This window comes from Eucalyptus grandis, chromosome 6, assembly GCF_016545825.1.
Source record: "Eucalyptus grandis isolate ANBG69807.140 chromosome 6, ASM1654582v1, whole genome shotgun sequence".
Taxonomy (NCBI): domain Eukaryota; kingdom Viridiplantae; phylum Streptophyta; class Magnoliopsida; order Myrtales; family Myrtaceae; genus Eucalyptus; species Eucalyptus grandis.
In genome coordinates, this window is record NC_052617.1 from 5,342,716 (window position 1) to 5,362,283 (window position 19,568).

Below are 19,568 nucleotides of genomic sequence, written 5' to 3' on the forward strand. Positions count from 1 at the left end.
TCCAAGGATGAAGTTGCTCGTAAGATTCAGTCCATTGGAATTAAGTTGCACAAATCTGGGTGCTTTGCTTATCCGGGGGTCAATATTATTCCAAATTCCAATTCCCAAAATTTTTTTGGCAAAAACATACACATTTGCATCTTCGTGGCTCCATTTTTTCAGCGCCTTCCACGTGGAACCTCACATCATGCTGCTTGAGAAAGACACAAACCGCATGTCTTTCACTGCGGCTTTTGAGACTGAACCTGTATTCTAGTAGCGAAATAGAACGGATTGAAGCAATTGTCTGGGCAATTCTTCCAGGATAAATAGCTAGCTCCTTTGGAGCCTTTCAGGTATTTACAAAGAATTTCAGTTTTATTGCCTCTTCCTTTGGAATTATACCGTGCACCACCACATTAGGCGGTGAATCTCTTGGGAAGCACACTAGTTCAGGAACGTCCAGTGCACCGCAGTTTCCTGAACGTGATTATGATTGCTATCTTGCTATAAAAACTTTGTCCGGCTAATAAAGTCAACTCAATTTGTCTTAAACTTCGTCTCTTTGGCTGAAATTAAGGCCAACATAGGATTTTCATATATGCTTGATTAACAAAGCTTAAACCCTGAGTCCTTCTGGCTTCATAGCCAAGTGTCAAGTCACCATCTCTATGTGACGGACGGATAGAGCTACTTCATGATTAAGTCACAGTTCATCAACCTGATCATCCGTTAACTAATGCTTATAGCTTCCTATGCCTTCTCCCCCATAGCCTTACAATGTTAATAGGGTAAATAGTATAAATTGAACATTTTCTGGAGCTACAAAGAGTGCAAGATCTTTGGAAGTTGAGCGTCTCAAGCAGCTGTTTTCTTTCAATATCAGTAAGGCTCCGCTAGAAACCGAAAGCGCTGAACGTGAGCAATCAATGATCTATATGGGACTCTGAACCAACTTGTATGGATGCAACGACTACAGTATTTAAGAGTTGAGCAGCAGGCTCATCATTTTCAATCATTCTCACCCTGATAATCTATCCAAACACGCCAAAGCACATGCTCAGATGCATACATGTCCAAACATTCAATATGCTTATATCCTTACAAAGAAGAAATCAATATAAGCAGCCTCCAACATAAAAAGTTCATGCACTCTCTTTCAATCTTTCTCGAGTGAAGATCACTTTGAACAGAGGTCACAAGTCTTAAAACAAATACAACCGATAAGTTCAGGAGTTTTCAAAGCAACTTACACGCCTGCTTCTCTCACAGAATCAATAACCGCCTTGACTTTGCCATGATACTTTTGTTCTCTTTTCAAGTGGACAGCGACAGCAGGGATGATGCCCTTGAGCAGCAGCCTCTCTCCCAGTATCTTTCCTATCTTCGCAGCTGCAGCCACATCTCGAGTCGAGTCCATGCTTGGTCTCAAAGCCTTCTCCTGCGAGCTGGCCGAAGACGCCACAGTAGCAGTTGGGGAATGGATGACTTGGGCACTTACAAACTTGTTAGTGAAGTGCATCTTCAGAACATAAGGCTTGAGAAAGTTTATTATTCTCGGTGGCTTAGCTGGCGGTGGGATAACCATCTCTGAGTTGGGCAATCAATATAACGAACTTCGAATTGCTACGATGAAAGCACCAAAGTCAGATAAAAGGGAAAATAATCAGAAAATTAGAATGTTCATCTTTTCCATCCCTCTTTATGTCAAGGCCCAGTATGTTGTTTTGGTTATATAAAAGTCAGTTTTTTCATGACAAAAGAAGAGAAGTATAAACCACAAGCCTTAAGCTTGCAGTGTAGTAGACTGTGATAGAACTATACTGGAAACAAGATCTTTGTAAATAAGTAACTTAGGGTGCGTTTATTTCACGGAAAGATCAAGATTAAATGAGAAATATTTCCATCATCTATGAAATAGTTAGTCATAAATTGTGTTCAATAGTGCAAACATTTTTCCTTGACTAATTTTTCTAAGTAATATAACTAATCATCTTTTGAAAAATATTTTCTGCAAAATAAACACACCCTTAGTTCCCACACCCTTGCACTAGAACAACGAAAACCATTAACAGCCGAGAGATACAATATTGACCCTGACTGCTGATAAAGTATCTCATGAAGCAGTCAAACGACTGATGTATGTGATGTATCGAGAAAACCACACTTGAACAAAGCCATCTCGTGTCACGACAGAAAACCGTCCTAACACAACTCAGTTTCCATTGGTTTTTCTCCATTCCACGTTTCAACGGCATATCACGTGTCAAACAAGCAAAGATGGTTCTCTTCTACATTTGACTCCTGTATAACAACTTTCATCGAACACTCAGCGCGCAATTTCCGAAAGACCATAACCAAGCATCCCAGAAAGCCGTAAGACGCAGCTTTTAAGCGGCCAACTAAGAAAGAAACACAAGATCAAACCGACATCACGCGGAACGGACCCGAAAGAACACAAATTAGTCCAGAATTTTCCCAGGGAATCAATCAGAAAATGCAGAGCAACCGGGTCTAACTCTGACCCCACACTGCACATCCAATCAAAGACAAGAAAGCACCAGTGACGGACCCTTTTGACAGGAAGTATCACGCTGGCGAATGCACGACCGAGCTGCGAAATCCAACCAACGACGTCTTCAGACAGCGAGATGCGGAGGGGGTGTAGAGGAGCGCGGAGAAACTGAGTGAGACTATGAAAGACACGGAAGCACACGGAGGAGCCCCAGATGGGCGGCCCGACATGAAGATCCGACCCGACCCAAATTGACCGCGAGAAATGTCAATACTCGAAACGAACCAAATCGTGTTCAATCACTTAATCCGATCCGACCCGCAAAATAAAGAAAGCAAAATGACTTATATTAATTTTTATATTTTACTTCTTAGCAAATGTTATTTCGTATTTAGGTTGCTTAGAAAATATAGATGATTTATTAATTACCGAGTGAATGGACCGTGTTTTGCTAAAATTATTTTATTTCTTCTCCCAAATCAACGTTTCGATATCATAACAAATAGTTTTTTAGAATTTAAATTGTCAACATAACTCATGATATTAGAATTTCTCATAAGAATTTACAACTTTTGATATTCAAAGTAAATGTAGTTTTTTTCCCCTTGACAGCTAGAAGGATTGGCATTCTGCTGCTCTGTCAAATTTCTCAGGTCTTTATTGCCCGCGACCGTATTTTTGGGGGCATCGAATGAGCTGGGGGAGAGGAAACACCCAGGCTGCAAAATTCGCCATCCAAGTCGTCTTCGGGCACGGCCACATGCTTCGGGCTGATCTGCGAGGTTCCGCGCTTTCTCGGTGGCAAGCAGAAATGTCGGGGTTGTCCACAAGTTGCGAGGAAGTGGACGAGTCGGTGTCTAAGCTCTCTTCTCTGCTCGCACAATGTTCAACCATTCGAGATGGACACTGATAAATAAGTGCTAGAAAGTTGAACTATATTAATTATTTCTTATTGCAATATCATGTTAAGTATGGAATAGGATTTTTTTTTTTTATATGTATGAATGCGGAAGCCTTCTCCGCTTTTCTTGAAAGATGAGTTAGTCAAGTCTATGGCGACGATTCTCATTTCATGGAAACACATGGCTCTGATCATTACCGTCTTATAGACAAATTTGAATAAATCATAACGAAGAAAACAATCATTTTAATTATTCAATTCGATGCTTGCCTATGTTCATTTTCTTTTTACAATAAATCTCTTCATATTACCTACTCACGATAAATGTTTGCCGAATTTTTGTCAACAAATCTGTAGAACAACATAAATAAAAATTTTAATCCTCGAGTAATGATTAGTTAAGTGATCAACTATTTGGTTTTTGTTTTGGTTTGGATATGATAAAATATGTGTTAAAATTACAGTGTTCTCATACCAAGACCAATTTGTAAGGCCACGTTCTTCATCGTGCAATGGAGACCACCTTGAGACGTGAACGACGCTTTTACACTCATCCGTTGGATTAATTATTCCAAGCGAAAATTGGATTGTCTTGCGTTTGTCCAAAAGAATTGTACGAATTTAGCTCCTGATGCTAAGATGACGATAAGAACTTAGTGAAGCTGATGATGTAACAACTGTAGGAGATCCTATCAGTAACGTTGTGCTTGGGCCTATCTCTTCTCTGTCATTCATCAACGGAGTAGCAATTAGGAAACCGCTCAAATGCCATCATGGGTCTATGAGAAATTAGTTAAAGCAGAAGGTCGTAATATATCACGACGAAGACCATAAAGTCAAATGCTGTAGGTGGTAAGAATGGGATCTTCTGAAGCTCACATACACCTGCCACCCTATCTTCCTGGTAACTTCCTGCGGCTGAGCTAGCCATGGTATTCGCTTGGTAAATCGATAGCTCTCTCTCTCTCTCTCTCTTCCAACACCATGTGTGAAAAGAAGAAGAATGGCTCTCTTTCTTTTCTAAAAGTTGAAATTATTTATATTACGCCTTGGAAGACCGAAAAGCAAAGCGTCGGTAGTCGATGAGAACGAGCTAATTGCTACATGGCCGACGAGAAAAAGTAAAGTTCGTTGACAAAAAGCCCCGAAATTCCGTTGATTGCCTTGCCATACACGGTAATGGCTTTTCCTCAACGCTACTCAATTAATCTATGTAATTTTAGGTGTATTTATTTAGAGGAAAATTTCATAATAAAAAAATTACTTTTTCTTTACCAAAAAAAAGAATTACTTTTCCAAAAATCATATTTTAGAAAAGTGGATAATTTTCTTATTTAGCGATTATGACCAAAAATATTTTTTTAATATTAGATTTTATCGTAAAAGTGATTTAATCTCATGATTTTATATCATAATAAAAAATTAAATTTTTAAATATTTTTTTTCTTCTCCTTCGCCAGTCACCCAGGCCTTAGCGTAGGCTGATTATCAACCACAGGCATTAGGGGTGATCGGTTCCCATTTAGTCTAGTTCCCACCCCAAAACTGGGAATCGGACCGACGGCACCAGTTCCTTATTTTTGGAATTGAGGACCAGACCGACCAAGGGCGGAACCAAGGACCTCAAGCAATTGTTTTCTTTCAATATCAGTACGGCTACAAAGAGTGCAAGATCATTGGAAGCCGAGCGCCTCAAGCAATTGTTTTCTTTCAATATCAGTAAGGCTCCGATAGAAACCGAAAGCGCCGAATGTGAGCAATCAATGATCTATATTGGACTCTGAAGCAACTTGTATGGATGCAACGACTTCAGTATTTAAGAGTTGAGCGGCAGGCTCATCATTTTCAATCATTCTCACCCCGATAATCTATCCAAACACGCCAAAGCACATGCTCTGATGCATACATGCCCAAACATTCAATATGCTTATACTCTTACAAAGAAGAAATCAATATAAGGAGCCTCCAACATAAAAAGTTCATGCACTCTCTTTCAATCTTTCTCAAGTGAAGATTACTTCGAACAAAGATCACAAGTCTTAAAACAAATACAGCCAATAAATTCAGAAGTTCACAAAGCAGCTTCACACTTGCTTCTCTCACAGAATCGACGACTGCCTTAACTTTGCCTTGATACTTTTGTTCTCTTTTCAAGTGGACTTCAACAGCAGCGATGCCCTTGAGCAGCAGCCTCTCTCCCGGTATCTTTCCTATCTTCGCAGCTGCGGCCACATCTCGAGCAGACTCCATGCTCGGTCTCAAAGCCTTCTCCTGTGAGCTCGCTGAAGACGCGACAGTCGTAGTAGGGGAATGGATCACTTGGGCACTTACGAACTTGTTAATGAAGTGCATTTTCAGAATGTAAGGCTTGAGAAAGTTTATTATTCTCGGTGACTTAGCTGGCGGTGGGATAACCATCTCTGAGTTGTGTAATCAATATAACGAACTTCGAATTGCTAGAACCAAAGCACCAACATCAAATAAAAGGGAACATAATCCGAAAAATAGAATGTTCATCTTGTCCATTCCCTCTTTAAGTTAAGCTTGCGGTGCAGGAGACTGTAGATGGGTCCTTACAAATAGAACCATTGGAGAAACAAGATCCTTATAAATAGGTCACTTAAAGTGCTTTTATTTCATGAAAACTCAAGATTGAAATAATATTTTTTCAAAAATAATCGTTTGTATTATTTACTCAATATCACCGTTTCATCTTAACTCTCCCACCTACCCAGAAGAATTAGTGAACTCAGCACCCTCACTTGAACCTTGAAATTGCGTACGATTTGAAAATGAGATGATATCGCTCCAAACTGAGCCTCGCATGAAGGGCGGCGGGAGGACAGAAGAGAGAGAGATTCCGCTTGGCTTCATTTTCTGAAGACTTAGACCAAACTTCATCCGAACGAGAGAACACCAGAAACCCAAGAGACAGTTTCTTGACTAAAGGCTCGGAAAGGTCATGTCGATCCCTTCCGACGAGGCGAAATCTGCGATTGGACAAACTACGGGCAGCGACATAGAGGTGGAACAGAATGGAGGTTAATTCGAGTTGAGGCGAGCGCTGGTGAGCTGGAGGTAAGCTTCCGGTGATGAACTGAGTGGCGACCTCAAACCAGAGGAAGAAGTTGTGGCGGCCGACAACCATATTGCAGGAGGAGAATTGAGAGCCGAGAAAGGAATTCTCGCCCTCCGTCCCTGTGAGCGAGAAGTGACGGCGCGAGCAGGAGGAGCGATGACCGAGTGACCGATTACGAACGGCCGTGCTGAGGGAAGAGCTGCCGATGGCCGCAAGTCGATGAGAGCCACGAGCAGGAGAGAACGAGAGCCCTCTAGAGCGAATTCTCCTCTCTTCCCCAAACGTGTGTGTGCGTATTCCCTTCGGGAAAATAAAATTGAGCATCAACGAACTCGGATCACATCCACCCAAAAACAGTCTGGGATACGTCTAATCGTTAACATGGACTCGGAAAAAGTTGATTCCGAAACATGCTATTTCGGCTATTCTCCTTCATCAGCAAAAAAGTATAACAGGGTAAGAGTGTTGCATTGTTAATGGACAGAAACCAAGCTGCGACTAGCAACTGGATCGACGACGGAAGCTCCGATCGTCGTTAAGGATCAACAAGAAGTAGCCTATATTAAATAATAACGCAATTCCTAAAGACACTGGCAATCACGCACACTAGTCGTGTGTACCTCAACATTGGCCTATATATTAAACCAAAAGCGAATCATGTCTCGCTTTTCTTATGGTTTCAATATTATCCCTTGAAAAAAGGAAAGAAATAAGTTCCCACAAGAAGCAAGGATAAATTAGATCTTATTTTGTTTACTTGGATGATTTACTTGGATGAGACTACACTTAAATGATAAAAAGGCCAAAATAATAAGCATGCAATCGGTCTCAAGGCACCTCAACAAATTTACTCATCATATTACAATGCAAAGAATGAACAGTTGAGATTCTCATCTTTGATAAGATCTACGAGCATTCCTCCTCCACTTCTTTCTCATATTAGCTCCTTTCCTCTCAAGTGATCCCGTGAGCCATTCAAATTTTCTAGATCCGAGAACGATGTATCCTAGAGATACTCCACCTACGGTTCCACACCCATAACCCATCAATATGGCTCTCCACTCAAACCAGCCTCCATGCCTTGTATCATTTTCTCGAAGAATGGTTACAGATGGAATTTCTCGTGGATTGTTTGTGCATGTCTCTGACAATGGAAATCCGCATAGTCTAGGATTCATGGCAAACGAGTCGCTCTTGAATGTGTTGAATTGCCTTCCTTGAGGAATAGGTCCGCTGAGCTGATTCTCTGAGAGGTTCAAGAATGCAAGAGACGTCAAATCCGCTAGATCTTGAGGAATCATTCCAATGAACTTGTTTGAAGAGAGGTCTAGCCATTCAAGATCAGTCAAATTGCCAGTAGACAGAGGGATATAGCCTGTGAGATTGTTGTGGGAAAAGTTTAGGCCTTTGAGCGACTTTAGGTTCCCAATATTCACGGGAAGCTCCCCACCAAAATGGTTGCTCGATAAGTCGATACTCGTGAAAACGGTTAGAATTTTCACCAACTGTATCTCTAGTCCTTTCATGGTCACCATGACTGAATCTTCATAATAACCATCTCCCATATACTGTGGCTTGCCCTGTCTTTTATCTTGATACATCATGGCAGTAAGCTTCATAATATAACTAACGGGTAAAGGACCACTCAGATTGTTGTTGGACAGGTCGAAGATGCGCAATTTAGAAAATGAGCGAGCCTCTCTAGGACTACTCACAAAGCCATAGAACATGTTGGACCTCAAAACAAGAACCTGTAGCTTGGGAAGGGTTCCTAACCAATCAGGGAATGTATCCTTCATTCTATTGTTACCGAGATCCAAAACTTCCAAATTTTCACAATGTAATAAGGACCATGGCAATGTCCCTTCAAATCGATTCCGACCGACGTCAATGGTCCTTAGTTTGTTATCCTTAGCAAATTTTCTAGGGATCACACCGTGAATCATGTTCATGCAGAGGTTGAGGACCGAGAGATTTTTGCTAAAGCTCATCAAGCACTCTGGCAAGGCACCCATCAAACTATTATTGGACAAGTCGAGGATTCTGAGCTCAGTGGCATTGCATATCAAAGGGGAAACCTTTCCACCAATCTTGTTGTTTGCACTAAAAAAGAATCGAGTAGTGGGTGCTGGAATTGGAAGAGGACCTTCGAATTTGTTGTTGGATAGATCAACAGTAATCAGATTCAACAGACGGAGAAAATATTCTTCGGGCCATTGACCCCCTAAATTATTGTTTGATATGGAAAAAAAAGAAAGCCTGGAGTGATGAAATGGAACAGTTGGAGGATCAATTTGGCCATGGAATTCATTGAACTGAAGATCGATGACCCATAATAAGGTGGCTTCTAGCAACCACTTTGGAAAAGTATCGTTGATTCTGTTGTGACTGACGTTTAGCATGGCCAATGATGCACAACTGTCTAAAGACTGCGGTAATGTCCCTTCAAACTTATTGGCACTCAAGTCTAGACTCGAGAGGTTGGCTAAATTTCCCAAACATTGTGGAATAGAGCCAGAGAGATTGTTACGAGCCAACCCTAAAGATATAAGGGAGCTTACTTTGCAAATGGAAGAGGGAATCTCTCCACTGAAGCCGTTGTCAGTGGCCCAAAAGTCCACTATTTGGAGTGGTGGAATTGGAAGCGGGCCCTGGAATAAGTTGTCGCTAAGGTCAATATCGATCAACTCTTTCCAAGGAAATTGTTGTATGCCTCCCTCAATAAGGTTACTAGAAATATCAAGAGACTGTAGGGTACCTTTCCCTACATCCCAAAACCATCTCGGCATCTGACCGCCAATCTTGTTTTTGGAGAGATCTAATTCTCTTAGCACTTTTAAAGAGTTCAGAAAAGGAGGGAACTCGGTCAAGTTGCAGGAAGGCAAGGTCAAAGTCTCAAGCTTCGGAAATGTGTGATTCATACTGTTGTACATTAGATTTAGCTCAACTGTAAGACGAAGGACTTGTAGATTTTTTAGTGTCGAAAAGACTCCCAAGTCTAAAACACCGGTGAAGTTGTTGAAAGAAAGGTCTACATCCATGAGTTGTTCAAGCTTTACAACAAATGACGGGATATGACCAGTTAATTCATTGCGTGAAAGGTCCAAAGTGGTTAATTTTGTTAAGTTCACAAGCGATGAGGGAATCGATCCTGTCAATGTGCAATTGCTAAGATGCAGAGTTTTTAAATTCTTGAATTCACCGATTGAATTGGGTATTTTGCTCGAAATGCTTGTATACGAGAGGGTTAAGGATTCAAGAGACTTGCTCCAATTAGACTTCGGAAAAGAAACCGTTAAATCATTGTATTCCAAATTGAGATCAAGGAGGTTAGGCAAGCTAAAAATGTTGGGCGGAAGTTCCCCTTGTAATGTGCAGTCAAATGCGCTGAAAAACGTCAAGGAGGATGATAAATTCACGAAAGAACTAAGCGAAACAGCAGACATGTCTACGATATCGAGGTTAAGTTCCCTCAACTCTATCAAATTTTGAATAAGGATTTTGAAACCAGAATTTTCAATCTTAAGACGTTGCGTCCTAATCATATCATCGTACTTATAGTTCTCAGAGAGATCAAGTAAAACAAGTTTAGAAAGGAAAGAAATTTCAATAGGAACTAAACCTAAAAAATTTGAATAAGAGAGATTGAGGTGCCTCAATTCAACAAACACACTTAGTTCAAGCAAAATGGGTGAGGTACAGAAATTGTTAAAAGCAAGGTTGAGGCTCTGAAGATGGCGAAGTGCAAAGAGTGAACTGTTAGAACGGAGGGTCCCCTGCAGACAGCTATATGAAAGATCGAGGTCGATAATGTTACCCGTTTCATTGTCACAAGTGACACCGTCCCACGAGCAACAATCCAAGCCGTTCTTCCATTTTCGGATCACAATTTGAGTCCGTATCGTTTCAACTGTGAGGGAATCGTTGAACCGAAGTAAGGCATCACTTTGGACCGGACGGCATAATTGCGCTGTGGAGAAAGGAAGGTTTAATAACAATTGCCTAGAAAGACAAAGGAGAAAACAGAGGGACTGATAGAATTCCATGTCTTTTGGTCGAGCACAATGCCTTCAAGACAGGGATGCACTTAATTATAATCTTACAGAAGTCAAAGTCTTCTTCAAAAGTGGTTAATGGGGTAAAAGTCTTCGGTGGTGGGGTTTACTTGGGTTTAAAAAATTCTAACTGCCATAGAATTTCTTCCTTGGATGAACGCATAAAGGACGGCGAGAGAGTTTTCAAAACATCCATTCTAGATGGGCAATGATAAATTAGTGCTAGAAAGTTGAACTTTACTTTGTTTTTATTTGCACCATCATGTTTAGCATGGAGTAGGATTTTTCTACATGTAAATGATGTGGAAGCCTTCTTCACTTTTCTTGCAAGACATATCGGTCAAGTCTATGGCGGCAATTATCATTTAATAGAAAAACGTGGCTCTGATCAATACCGTCTAGTATACGAATTTGAATAATCCATAATGAAGAAAACATCCATTTATGAACATTTTCCAGTAAAATAACATTGAATCTCTAATATCTTTATTTACTATTGCAGGCAAGTGAGATGATAGGTACAAGTCCAAGATCTACTGTTCACTTGCACGTAAATGATGCAATCTCTAAATGGCATTTCAAGCTTATCACTTTTCCATTCCTTGATCTACACGGCCCATGGTTTTTTTTTTTTTTTTTGAACAAACTACACGGCCCATGGTTTAATTGGACATCTTCTCAACAATTTCACAATCCAAGAAATCTAATGTCTTCCGCTTTGGCTTTTTCATCCATTTGGTTTCCCTTTTCTCCATCTTGGATGCAGTTCTTGCAAGCCATTCAAATCTTCCAATTTCACATGAAATGGATGCTATGGAGATTCCAATTACAATTCAATTAAGATAAATTGACGAAATATCTTTTAATTTGATGAAATGCTTCTCAAATATGTTACAGTTACAATAACTAACAACACAAGTGATGATATTGAGGTTCCATGCAAGGGTGTCCTCAATTACTCCCAATTCTGCATCTTTGTTTATTCGTTAGATGCTGTAAAAGAAAAATTCCTCGTAAACTTCATTCGGCGTATGGCGAAGGATGACAAACCCGAGTGTTGCAAAGATTGAAAGAGATCGAAAAATCTCTATCGGTTTCAGGACCCATCCAAGGATGAAGTTACTCGTAAGGTTTAGTCCATTGGAATGAAGTTGCACAAATCTAGGTGCTTTGCTCATCAGGGTTCGATATTATTCCAAATTCCAATTCCCAGAATTTTTGTAGCAAAAACATACACATTTGCATCTTCATGGCTCCATTTTTTCAGCGCCTTCCACGTGGAACCCCACATCGTGCTGCTTGAGAAAGACGCAAACCGCATGTCTTTCACTGCAGCTTTTGAGACTGAACCTGTATTCTAGTAGCGAAATAGAAAGGATTGAAGCAATTGCCTGGGCAATTCTTCCAGGATAAATAGCTAGCTCCTTTGGAGCCTTTCAGGTATTTACAAAGAATTTCAGTTTTATTGCCTCTTCCTTTGGAATTATACCATGCACCACCACATTAGGCGGTGAATCTCTTGGGAAGCACGCTAGTTCAGGAACGTCCAGTGCACCGCAGTTTCCTGAACGTGATTATGATTGCTATCTTGCTATAAAAACTTTTTCCGGCTAATAAAGTCAACTCAATTTGTCTTAAACTTCGTCTCTTTGGCTGAAATTAAGGCCAGCATAGGATTTTCATATAAGCTTGATTAACAAAGCTTAAACCCCGAGTCCTTCCGGCTTCATAGCCAAGTGTCAAGTCACCATCTCTATGTAACGGACGGATAGAGGTACTTCATGATTAAGTCACAGTTCATCAACCTGATCATCCATGCCTTACAATGTTAATATGGTAAATAGTATAAATAAAACATTTTCTGGAGCTAAAAAGAGTGCAAGCTCTTTGGAAGTCAAGCGTCTCAAGCAGCTGTTTTCTTTCAATATCAGTAAGGCTCCGGTAGAAACCGAATGTGAGCAATCAATCATCTATATTGGACTCTGATCCAACTTGTATGGATGCAACGACTTCAGTATTTAAGAGTTGAGCGGCAGGCTCATCATTTTCAATCATTCTCACCCTGATAATCTATCCAAACACGCCAAAGCACATGCTCAGATGCATACATGCCCAAACATTCAATATACTTATATCCTTACAAAGAAGAAATCAATATAAGCAGCCTCCGACATAAAAAGTTCATGCACTCTCTTTCAATCTTTCTCAAGTGAAGATCACTTCGAACAGAGGTCACGAGTCTTAAAACAAATACAACTGATAAGTTCAGAAGTTTTCAAAGCAACTTCACACCTGCTTCTCTCATAGAATCGATAACCGCTTTGACTTTGCCATGATACTTTTGTTCTCTTTTCGAGTAAAGTATCTCATGAAGCAGTCAAAACTGATGTATGTGATGTATCGAAAAAACCACACTTGAAGAAACGCCATCTCGTGTCACGACAGAAAACCGTCTGAACACAACTCAGTTTCGATTGGTTTTCTCCATTCCACGTTTCAACGGCATATCATGTGTTAAACAAGCAAAGATAGTTCTCTTCTACATTTGACTCCTCTTTCATGACTTTCATCGAACACTCAGCGGGCAATTTCCGAAAGACCATAACCAAGCATCCCGGAAAGCTGTAAGACACAGCTTTTAAGCGGCCAACTAAGAAAGAAACACAAGAGCGAGTCGAAATCATGCGTAACGGACCCGAAAGAACACAAATTAGTCCAGAATTTTCCCAGGGAATCAATCAGAAAATGCAGAGCAACCGGGTCTAACTCTGACCCCACACTGCACATCCACTCAAAGACAAGAAAACACCAGTGACGTGTTAAGAAAAGCCAGAAGAACAAAAGTGAGGAAAAAGAGGCTTCTCAACTAATGCTATCATCGATACCAGGAAGAACAGGGGAAGCTGAGAACAGAGGAAGCAAGGCATACAAGAGTGATAAAGAGAAAACATATGTAGAAGAGGAAGGAGAATATGTACATGCTGCTAAGAAGAATGAGAAGAAAACCGGTTGTGAAAATTCTGTATAATGCTGCGAGTCTTGACTAGTCTCGGCGGTTAGTCTAGAATAGTTCGGTTACGGAAGTTAGTCAACGTTTGCTTTAGTTTGTTACTTTAACTTCAACTGAATCAATACCTGTAAAACAGTTTTTCAGAGTTAGTCCTTATATATAAAAGGCTAACTCTCGATTGTACGAATCATGAAGGAAAACAGAATAGAAAGGAAGTTCTTCATCTTGAGATCTCTCTACAGATTCTTCATCTTATTGTTCTTCTTTGCGCATAAACTTCTTCATGGTATCAGAGCTGCTGCATCCTGAAGAAATCATCTTGATGCTGAACAAAATAGAGAGATCCGCACCTGATCAAAGTTAGATTCGAAGCTTCTTTGATCTCTGACGATATCTGTAATCGTCCAACAAGATCTGTAAGTTGGTATTCTTGATCCACATCTAAATCTTCATCAGCAGTATTCTCGTTGCATCTTACTACAAATCAAGTAGAGTTTGTGTCTCGCAACTAAAGTTGATCGAGATCGGGAAGAATAGAATGGCAGCAAGAAGTTTGAGATATCCATTTCCTATTCATGTAAATATCTCGAATTTCGTTACCATCAAATTAGTTGAGGATAATTTCCTCCCCGTGGCAAGCTCAATTCTATAGGTTCTTAAGAAGCCAAGATCTATTCGGTTTTGTGAATGGGGAAATTTCACCACCTGCAAAGACAGTACAGGTTGAAGAAGGAGGTCAAGTTTCTGAGATCTCTAATCCTGATTATAATGATTGGATAAAAACTGATCAACTTGTATCCTCTTGGATTAGTGGTGCAGTATCAGAAAATATACTCAGCTTGATAATTGGGTTAAACACTGCTTATGAAGTTTGGCAAGCTCTGTTAAATCGGTTCACACAAAAGTCAGTAGCTAAGGAGTTCGAGTTAAGAGGAAAATTGCAGTCTTGCCAGAAACGTGAACAAACATTATCAGCATATCTTAGGGAATACAAGTCAATATGTGATCAATTGAATGCCATAGGGAAACCAGTGGATGAAATCACAAAACTATTTGGAATTCTGGAAGGCTTGGGATCTGAGTACGAAAGCTTCAAAACTACAATCTATTGCTTGAAGCCCCAACCAGAATATGATGAAGTAATCTCACACTTAGAAAGATTCGAAGCCAGGTTACAGACTTATTCTTTAAATCAGTTCAGACCTAACCTAGCTTACTATGGCCAGAGGAAAACTGAAGCTATACAGAACGAAGAAGCTGGCAGAGAATATATACAACCAAATGCTATTCTTAGAGGATCAAGAATAAGTAATCGTGGAGGAAGAGGTTATGGAAGAGGAAGAACATATAATGCCGAGATATAGAAACTTTGGTTATCCTGGAAGAAATATGAGTTACGGAATAATAACTCGAACTATGAACAAGAAAATCAGCGGTTCAAACAAATCAATACCTCATCGGCTTGGGTCCCGTTCAAGGGTTTAGACCATACAATGTATCAGCACAAAGGTATTCTGATATCAGGTCATATCCTGCACCAAATTCAACTCTCCACAAAAAGGTACAAGTAGAGAAATTAGCAGAACATACTCGACTTGAGTGTCAAATCTGTAAGAGGCCTGGTCATGATGCTTTACATTGTTGGTATCGGTTTGATAACTCCTATCAAGCTGAGGATATACCAACAGCCCTAGCAGCACTACATATCGAGGAAGCAAATGATCAAGAATGGTATCCAGACACTGGAGCAACAGCTCATATTACCTCCAATGCCGGTATACTTCATAGTCTTTCAAAAAATAACAATGCTGAAACAGTTATGATAGGCAATGGTCTGTGTTTACCTGTCAAATACATTGGTAATGCAATATTGAATGCTGCAATTACTGCCTTGCCTCTAAATGATGTGCTGATTGTTCCTGAGATTAAGAAAAATCTTCTATCAGTGTCAAAATTCACTGACGATTACCCCTGTTCCTTTATTTTTGACAAAACTGGTGTGTATCTCAAGGACAGCACAACCAACACAACCATGAAGCTAGGAAGGAAGGTTAGAGGGTTATACAGAGTAGATCCTCATGCTGCAGAAGCTTATTTCACACAAAGACAGAGAATTGTTGCAGAGAGTATCTGGCATCAACGTCTGGCTCATACAAATCAGAGTATCTTGAAGCAATTGAAGGCTCAAAATTTGATTCAATATAACAAAGAAACACAATCTGTATGTAGAAGCTGCCAAATAGCTAAGAGTACTTGCTCTACCTTTTCCATTGTCGAATTTTACAGCTACAAAACCTCTACAACAGATTCACTGTGATATCTGGGGACCTTCTCCGCTTAAATCTTTTCGAGTTTCAAGTACTTTGTCATTTTTGTTGACAATTTCTCTCGGTTCATTGGATATACCCATTAAAGCTGAAGTCAGATTTCTATAGTATTTTTCTCATGTTTCAAAAATTAGTAGAAAATCAGCATAATTGCAAGATCAAGACCTTTCAGTGTGATGGTGGAGGAGAGTTTATTAGCCAAAAATTCAGAACTCACTTACAGAACTGTGGCATTCAACAGCATATCTCCTGTCCATATACACCGGGCGAGGAATGGGATACCTGAAAGGAAGCATCGGCATATAGTTGAACTTGGTCTGGCTATGCTATACCATGCAAAAATTCCACTAAAATTTTGGGTAGATGCATTTGTAACAGCTAACTATATTGTTAACATTCTCCCTACTCAAAAACTACAGATGCAGTCTCCTTTCAGTAAATTATATCAAAGCATAACCCAAGATATGACCATCTCAGAACCTTTGGCTGTGCTTGCTATCCTTGTCTTCGACCATATGCACAGAATAAGCTTGATCCACGGTCACTAACCTGTGTCTTTCTTGGATACAGTGATCACTATAAGGGATATCGATGCCTTCTCCCTACTACTGGTCATGTCTACATTAGCCGGCATGTAGTGTTTGATGAAACCTTTTTCCCATTCTCTCAGAGATTAGCAACAGTCTATCCTTCCTATACACACTTATATAAGTTGTGGACAGAAGAAGAGCAGTTCCTAGCTTCCTCTACTACAAATCACACAACTCATTCAACTTCTCAGTATACAAATTGGGAACAAGAAGCCACAGTGAATCACACAAATGGAGTAATCTCACCAAATGCACTAAACAAGCGGTTTCTATCTCATCGGTTGAAATTACTATGGAACAAGTATCCACCACTACACAAGATAGTCCACAACAAGTTGAAGTACCTGTTTCCATAACGAGATATCGATGAATCAAACGGAACAACACACTTCAAATAATCGACAGATTCTCAAGGTACATTACCTACTCACCCTATGAAGACTAGGTCTAAGTCTGGCATTATTAAGACCAATCCTCGGTATGCATGTCTTGCTATATATGAAGTACCTCCTGAGCCAAAAACAATCAAAACAGCATTAGCACATAAGGGCTGGTACAAAGCAATGACAGAAGAAATGGATGCACTTTATCAGAATAAAACTTGGGAATTAATCCCTCGAACCGATCAAATGAATATAATCGGCTGTAAGTGGGTATTTAAAACGAAGCTTGCAGCTGATGGTAGTCTTGATAGACTTAAAGCTCGACTGGTTGCTAAGGGATTTCATCAGGAAGAAGGCATTGACTTTACAGAAACCTTTAGTCCAGTCATTAAGCATGCTACAATTCGCATAGTTCTATCAGTAGCCATGATGAAACACTGGCCAATTCATCAACTGGATGTCAAAAATGCATTCTTACATGGTACATTAAATGAGGTAGTCTACATGGAGCAGCCTCCTGGTTTTCAAGATCCCAAGAAACCTCATCATGTATGTCTTCTCAGGAAGTCTCTCTATGGACTTCGACAAGCCCCTCGAGCCTGGTTTGACAAGTTCAGCAACTTTCTGCTTGAATATGGGTTCTTTTGCAGCTCAACTGACCCATCCTTATTCATCTATCATACTGATATAGACACCATGCTTTTACTACTATATGTTGATGACATTATACTGACTGGAAGCTCCTCTCAGTCTCTTTCCAACCTTATTCATTCTCTAAGTCTTCAGTTCTATATGAAAGACCTTGGACCATTACATTACTTTCTTGGCATTGAAGTTAAAAAATACCTTTGATCATCTTTTTCTGTGCCAGACTAAATATGCCAAGGATCTTCTTACTCGAGCTCATATGCTTGAATGCAAACCAATCACCACCCCTGTATCATTGAAACCAACTGTTCTGATAAATGATTCTGCTCTACTCTCCAATCCTGTCGAGTATCGAAGCATAGTAGGTGGCCTTCAGTATCTGACTTTAACAAGACCTGACATTGCATATGCTACAAATCAACTATGTCAAAAATTACAAAAACCAACTGTAGCAGACTTACATAAACTCAAGAGAGTTTTGAGGTATGTAAAAGGGACTCTAAGTCTTGGAGTCTTCATTCACTCTCGAAGCTCTCTTCACCTATATGGGTTCTCAGATTCAAACTGGGCAGGATGTGTTGAGACAAGAAGATCAACAACAGGTTTTTGTACATACCTTGGTTCCAATCTCATATCTTGGGCAGCAAAGAAACAATCCACAGTTAGTCAATCTTCTACGAAGCCGAGTATCGTGCACTTGCTTCGCATCTGCTGAACTTACTGGATCAGCTTTGTTCTTCGTGATATAGGATGCTCATTGACTCGTCCAACACAGCTCTTCGCGTGACAATAAATCCGCCATCTCTCTCACTATTAATCCTGTTCTTCATGCTCGCACCAAACATATTGAGATAGACTTTCATTTTGTCAGGGAAAAAGTCTCATCAGGGTCATTACAAGTGAAATATGTTCCAAGTAACTATCAAATTGCTGATATATTTACAAAACCTCTCTCTCGTACTACACATTATCAGCTACGAATCAAATTAGGAATCGGGTTTTCACCCATTCCCAATTTGAGGGGGGCTGTTAAGAAAAGCCAGAAGAACAAAAGTGAGGAAAAAGAGGCTTCTCAACTAATGCTATCATCGATACCGGGAAGAACGGGGAAGGCGAGAACGAGAGGAAGCAAGGCATACAAGAGTGATAAAGAGAAAACATATGTAGAAGAGGAAGGAGAATATGTACATGCTGCTAAGAAGAATGAGAAGAAAACCGGTTGTGAAAATTCTGTATAATGCTGCGAGTCTTGACTAGTCTCGGCGCGTTAGTCTAGAATAGTTCGCCCGGGAAGTTAGTCAACGTTTGCTTCAGTTAGTTACTTTAACTTCAACTGAATCAATACCTGTAAAACAGTTTTTCAGAGTTAGTCCTTATATATAAAAGGCTAACTCTCGATTGTACAGATCATGAAGGAAAACAGAATAGAAAGGAAGTTCTTCATCTTGAGATCTCTCTACAGATTCTTCATCTTATTTTTCTTCTCTGCGCATAAACTTCTTCATGACGGACCCTTTTGACAGGAAGTATCACGCCGGCGAATGCACGACCGAGCTGCGAAATCCAACCAACGACGTCTTCAGACAGCGAGATGCGAAGGGGGTAGAGGAGCGCGGAGAAACTGAGTGAGACTATGAAAGACACGGAAGCACATGGAGGAGCCCCAGATGGGCGGCTCGACATTGAAGATCCGACCCGACCCGCAAAATAAAGAAAGCAAAATGACTTATATTAATATTTATATTTTACTTCTTAGCAAATGTTGTTTCGTATTTAGCTTGCTTAGAAAATATAGATGATTTATTAATTACCGAGTGACCGGACCGTGTTTTGCTAAAATTGTTTTATTTCTTCTTCCAAATCAACGTTTCGATATTATAACAAATAGTATTTCAGAATTTAAATTGTCAACATAACTCATGATATTAGAATTTCTCATAAAATTTACAACTTTTGATATTCAAAGTAAATGTAGTTTTTTCCCTCGACAGCAAGATGGAGCCTGGGGAAAGGAAACACCCTGGCTGCAAAATTCGCCATCCAGGTCGTCTTCGGGCACGGCCACATGCTTCGGGCTGATC

At 40.1% G+C, this 19,568-nt stretch overlaps 3 protein-coding genes across 6 annotated transcripts; all 3 read right to left on the reverse strand.

Annotated features, from left to right (window-relative positions):
• Window positions 1-1,022: 1,022 nt before the first annotated feature.
• LOC104447929 (50S ribosomal protein L18-like) lies at window positions 1,023-19,083 on the reverse strand. 4 transcript variants are annotated; one of them, XM_039315125.1, is made up of 2 exons: window positions 19,000-19,083; window positions 1,023-1,569 (listed from the first exon to the last, which is right to left on the reverse strand). In XM_039315125.1, exon 2 carries the CDS (start codon window positions 1,565-1,567, stop codon window positions 1,229-1,231), a length of 339 nt encoding a protein of 112 aa, XP_039171059.1. In that variant the 5' UTR covers window positions 1,568-1,569; window positions 19,000-19,083; the 3' UTR covers window positions 1,023-1,228. The 4 variants fall into 4 exon arrangements, with proteins under 4 accessions (XP_039171059.1, XP_039171058.1, XP_039171056.1 ...); XM_039315124.1 differs by lacking the exon at window positions 19,000-19,083 and adding an exon at window positions 2,552-2,724; XM_039315122.1 differs by lacking the exon at window positions 19,000-19,083 and adding an exon at window positions 2,552-2,722 and having other exon boundaries at window positions 1,023-1,605.
• Window positions 5,156-19,113, reverse strand: LOC120294253 (50S ribosomal protein L18-like). The gene is made up of 3 exons (XM_039314243.1): window positions 19,000-19,113; window positions 5,448-5,851; window positions 5,156-5,263 (listed from the first exon to the last, which is right to left on the reverse strand). The coding sequence occupies exons 2-3, from the start codon at window positions 5,811-5,813 to the stop codon at window positions 5,156-5,158; spliced, it is 474 nt and encodes a 157-aa protein (XP_039170177.1). The 5' UTR covers window positions 5,814-5,851; window positions 19,000-19,113.
• Window positions 7,365-9,920, reverse strand: LOC104451246 (receptor-like protein 33). Its single transcript, XM_039314244.1, has one exon. The coding sequence runs from the start codon at window positions 9,918-9,920 to the stop codon at window positions 7,365-7,367; it is 2,556 nt and encodes an 851-aa protein (XP_039170178.1).
• Window positions 19,114-19,568: the final 455 nt, after the last annotated feature.

Bases quoted from the DNA above. Each gene is read 5' to 3' on its own strand.
- LOC104447929 (XM_039315125.1), bottom strand. From the start codon at position 1,567: ATGGTTATCCCACCGCCAGCTAAGCCACCGAGAATAATAAACTTTCTC.
- LOC120294253 (XM_039314243.1), bottom strand. From the start codon at position 5,813: ATGGTTATCCCACCGCCAGCTAAGTCACCGAGAATAATAAACTTTCTC. The intron at 5,264-5,447 runs GTATTTGTTTTA...GTGTTTGGATAG, and splicing joins AACTTCTGAATTTATTGGCT to ATTATCGGGGTGAGAATGAT.
- LOC104451246 (XM_039314244.1), bottom strand. From the start codon at position 9,920: ATGTCTGCTGTTTCGCTTAGTTCTTTCGTGAATTTATCATCCTCCTTG.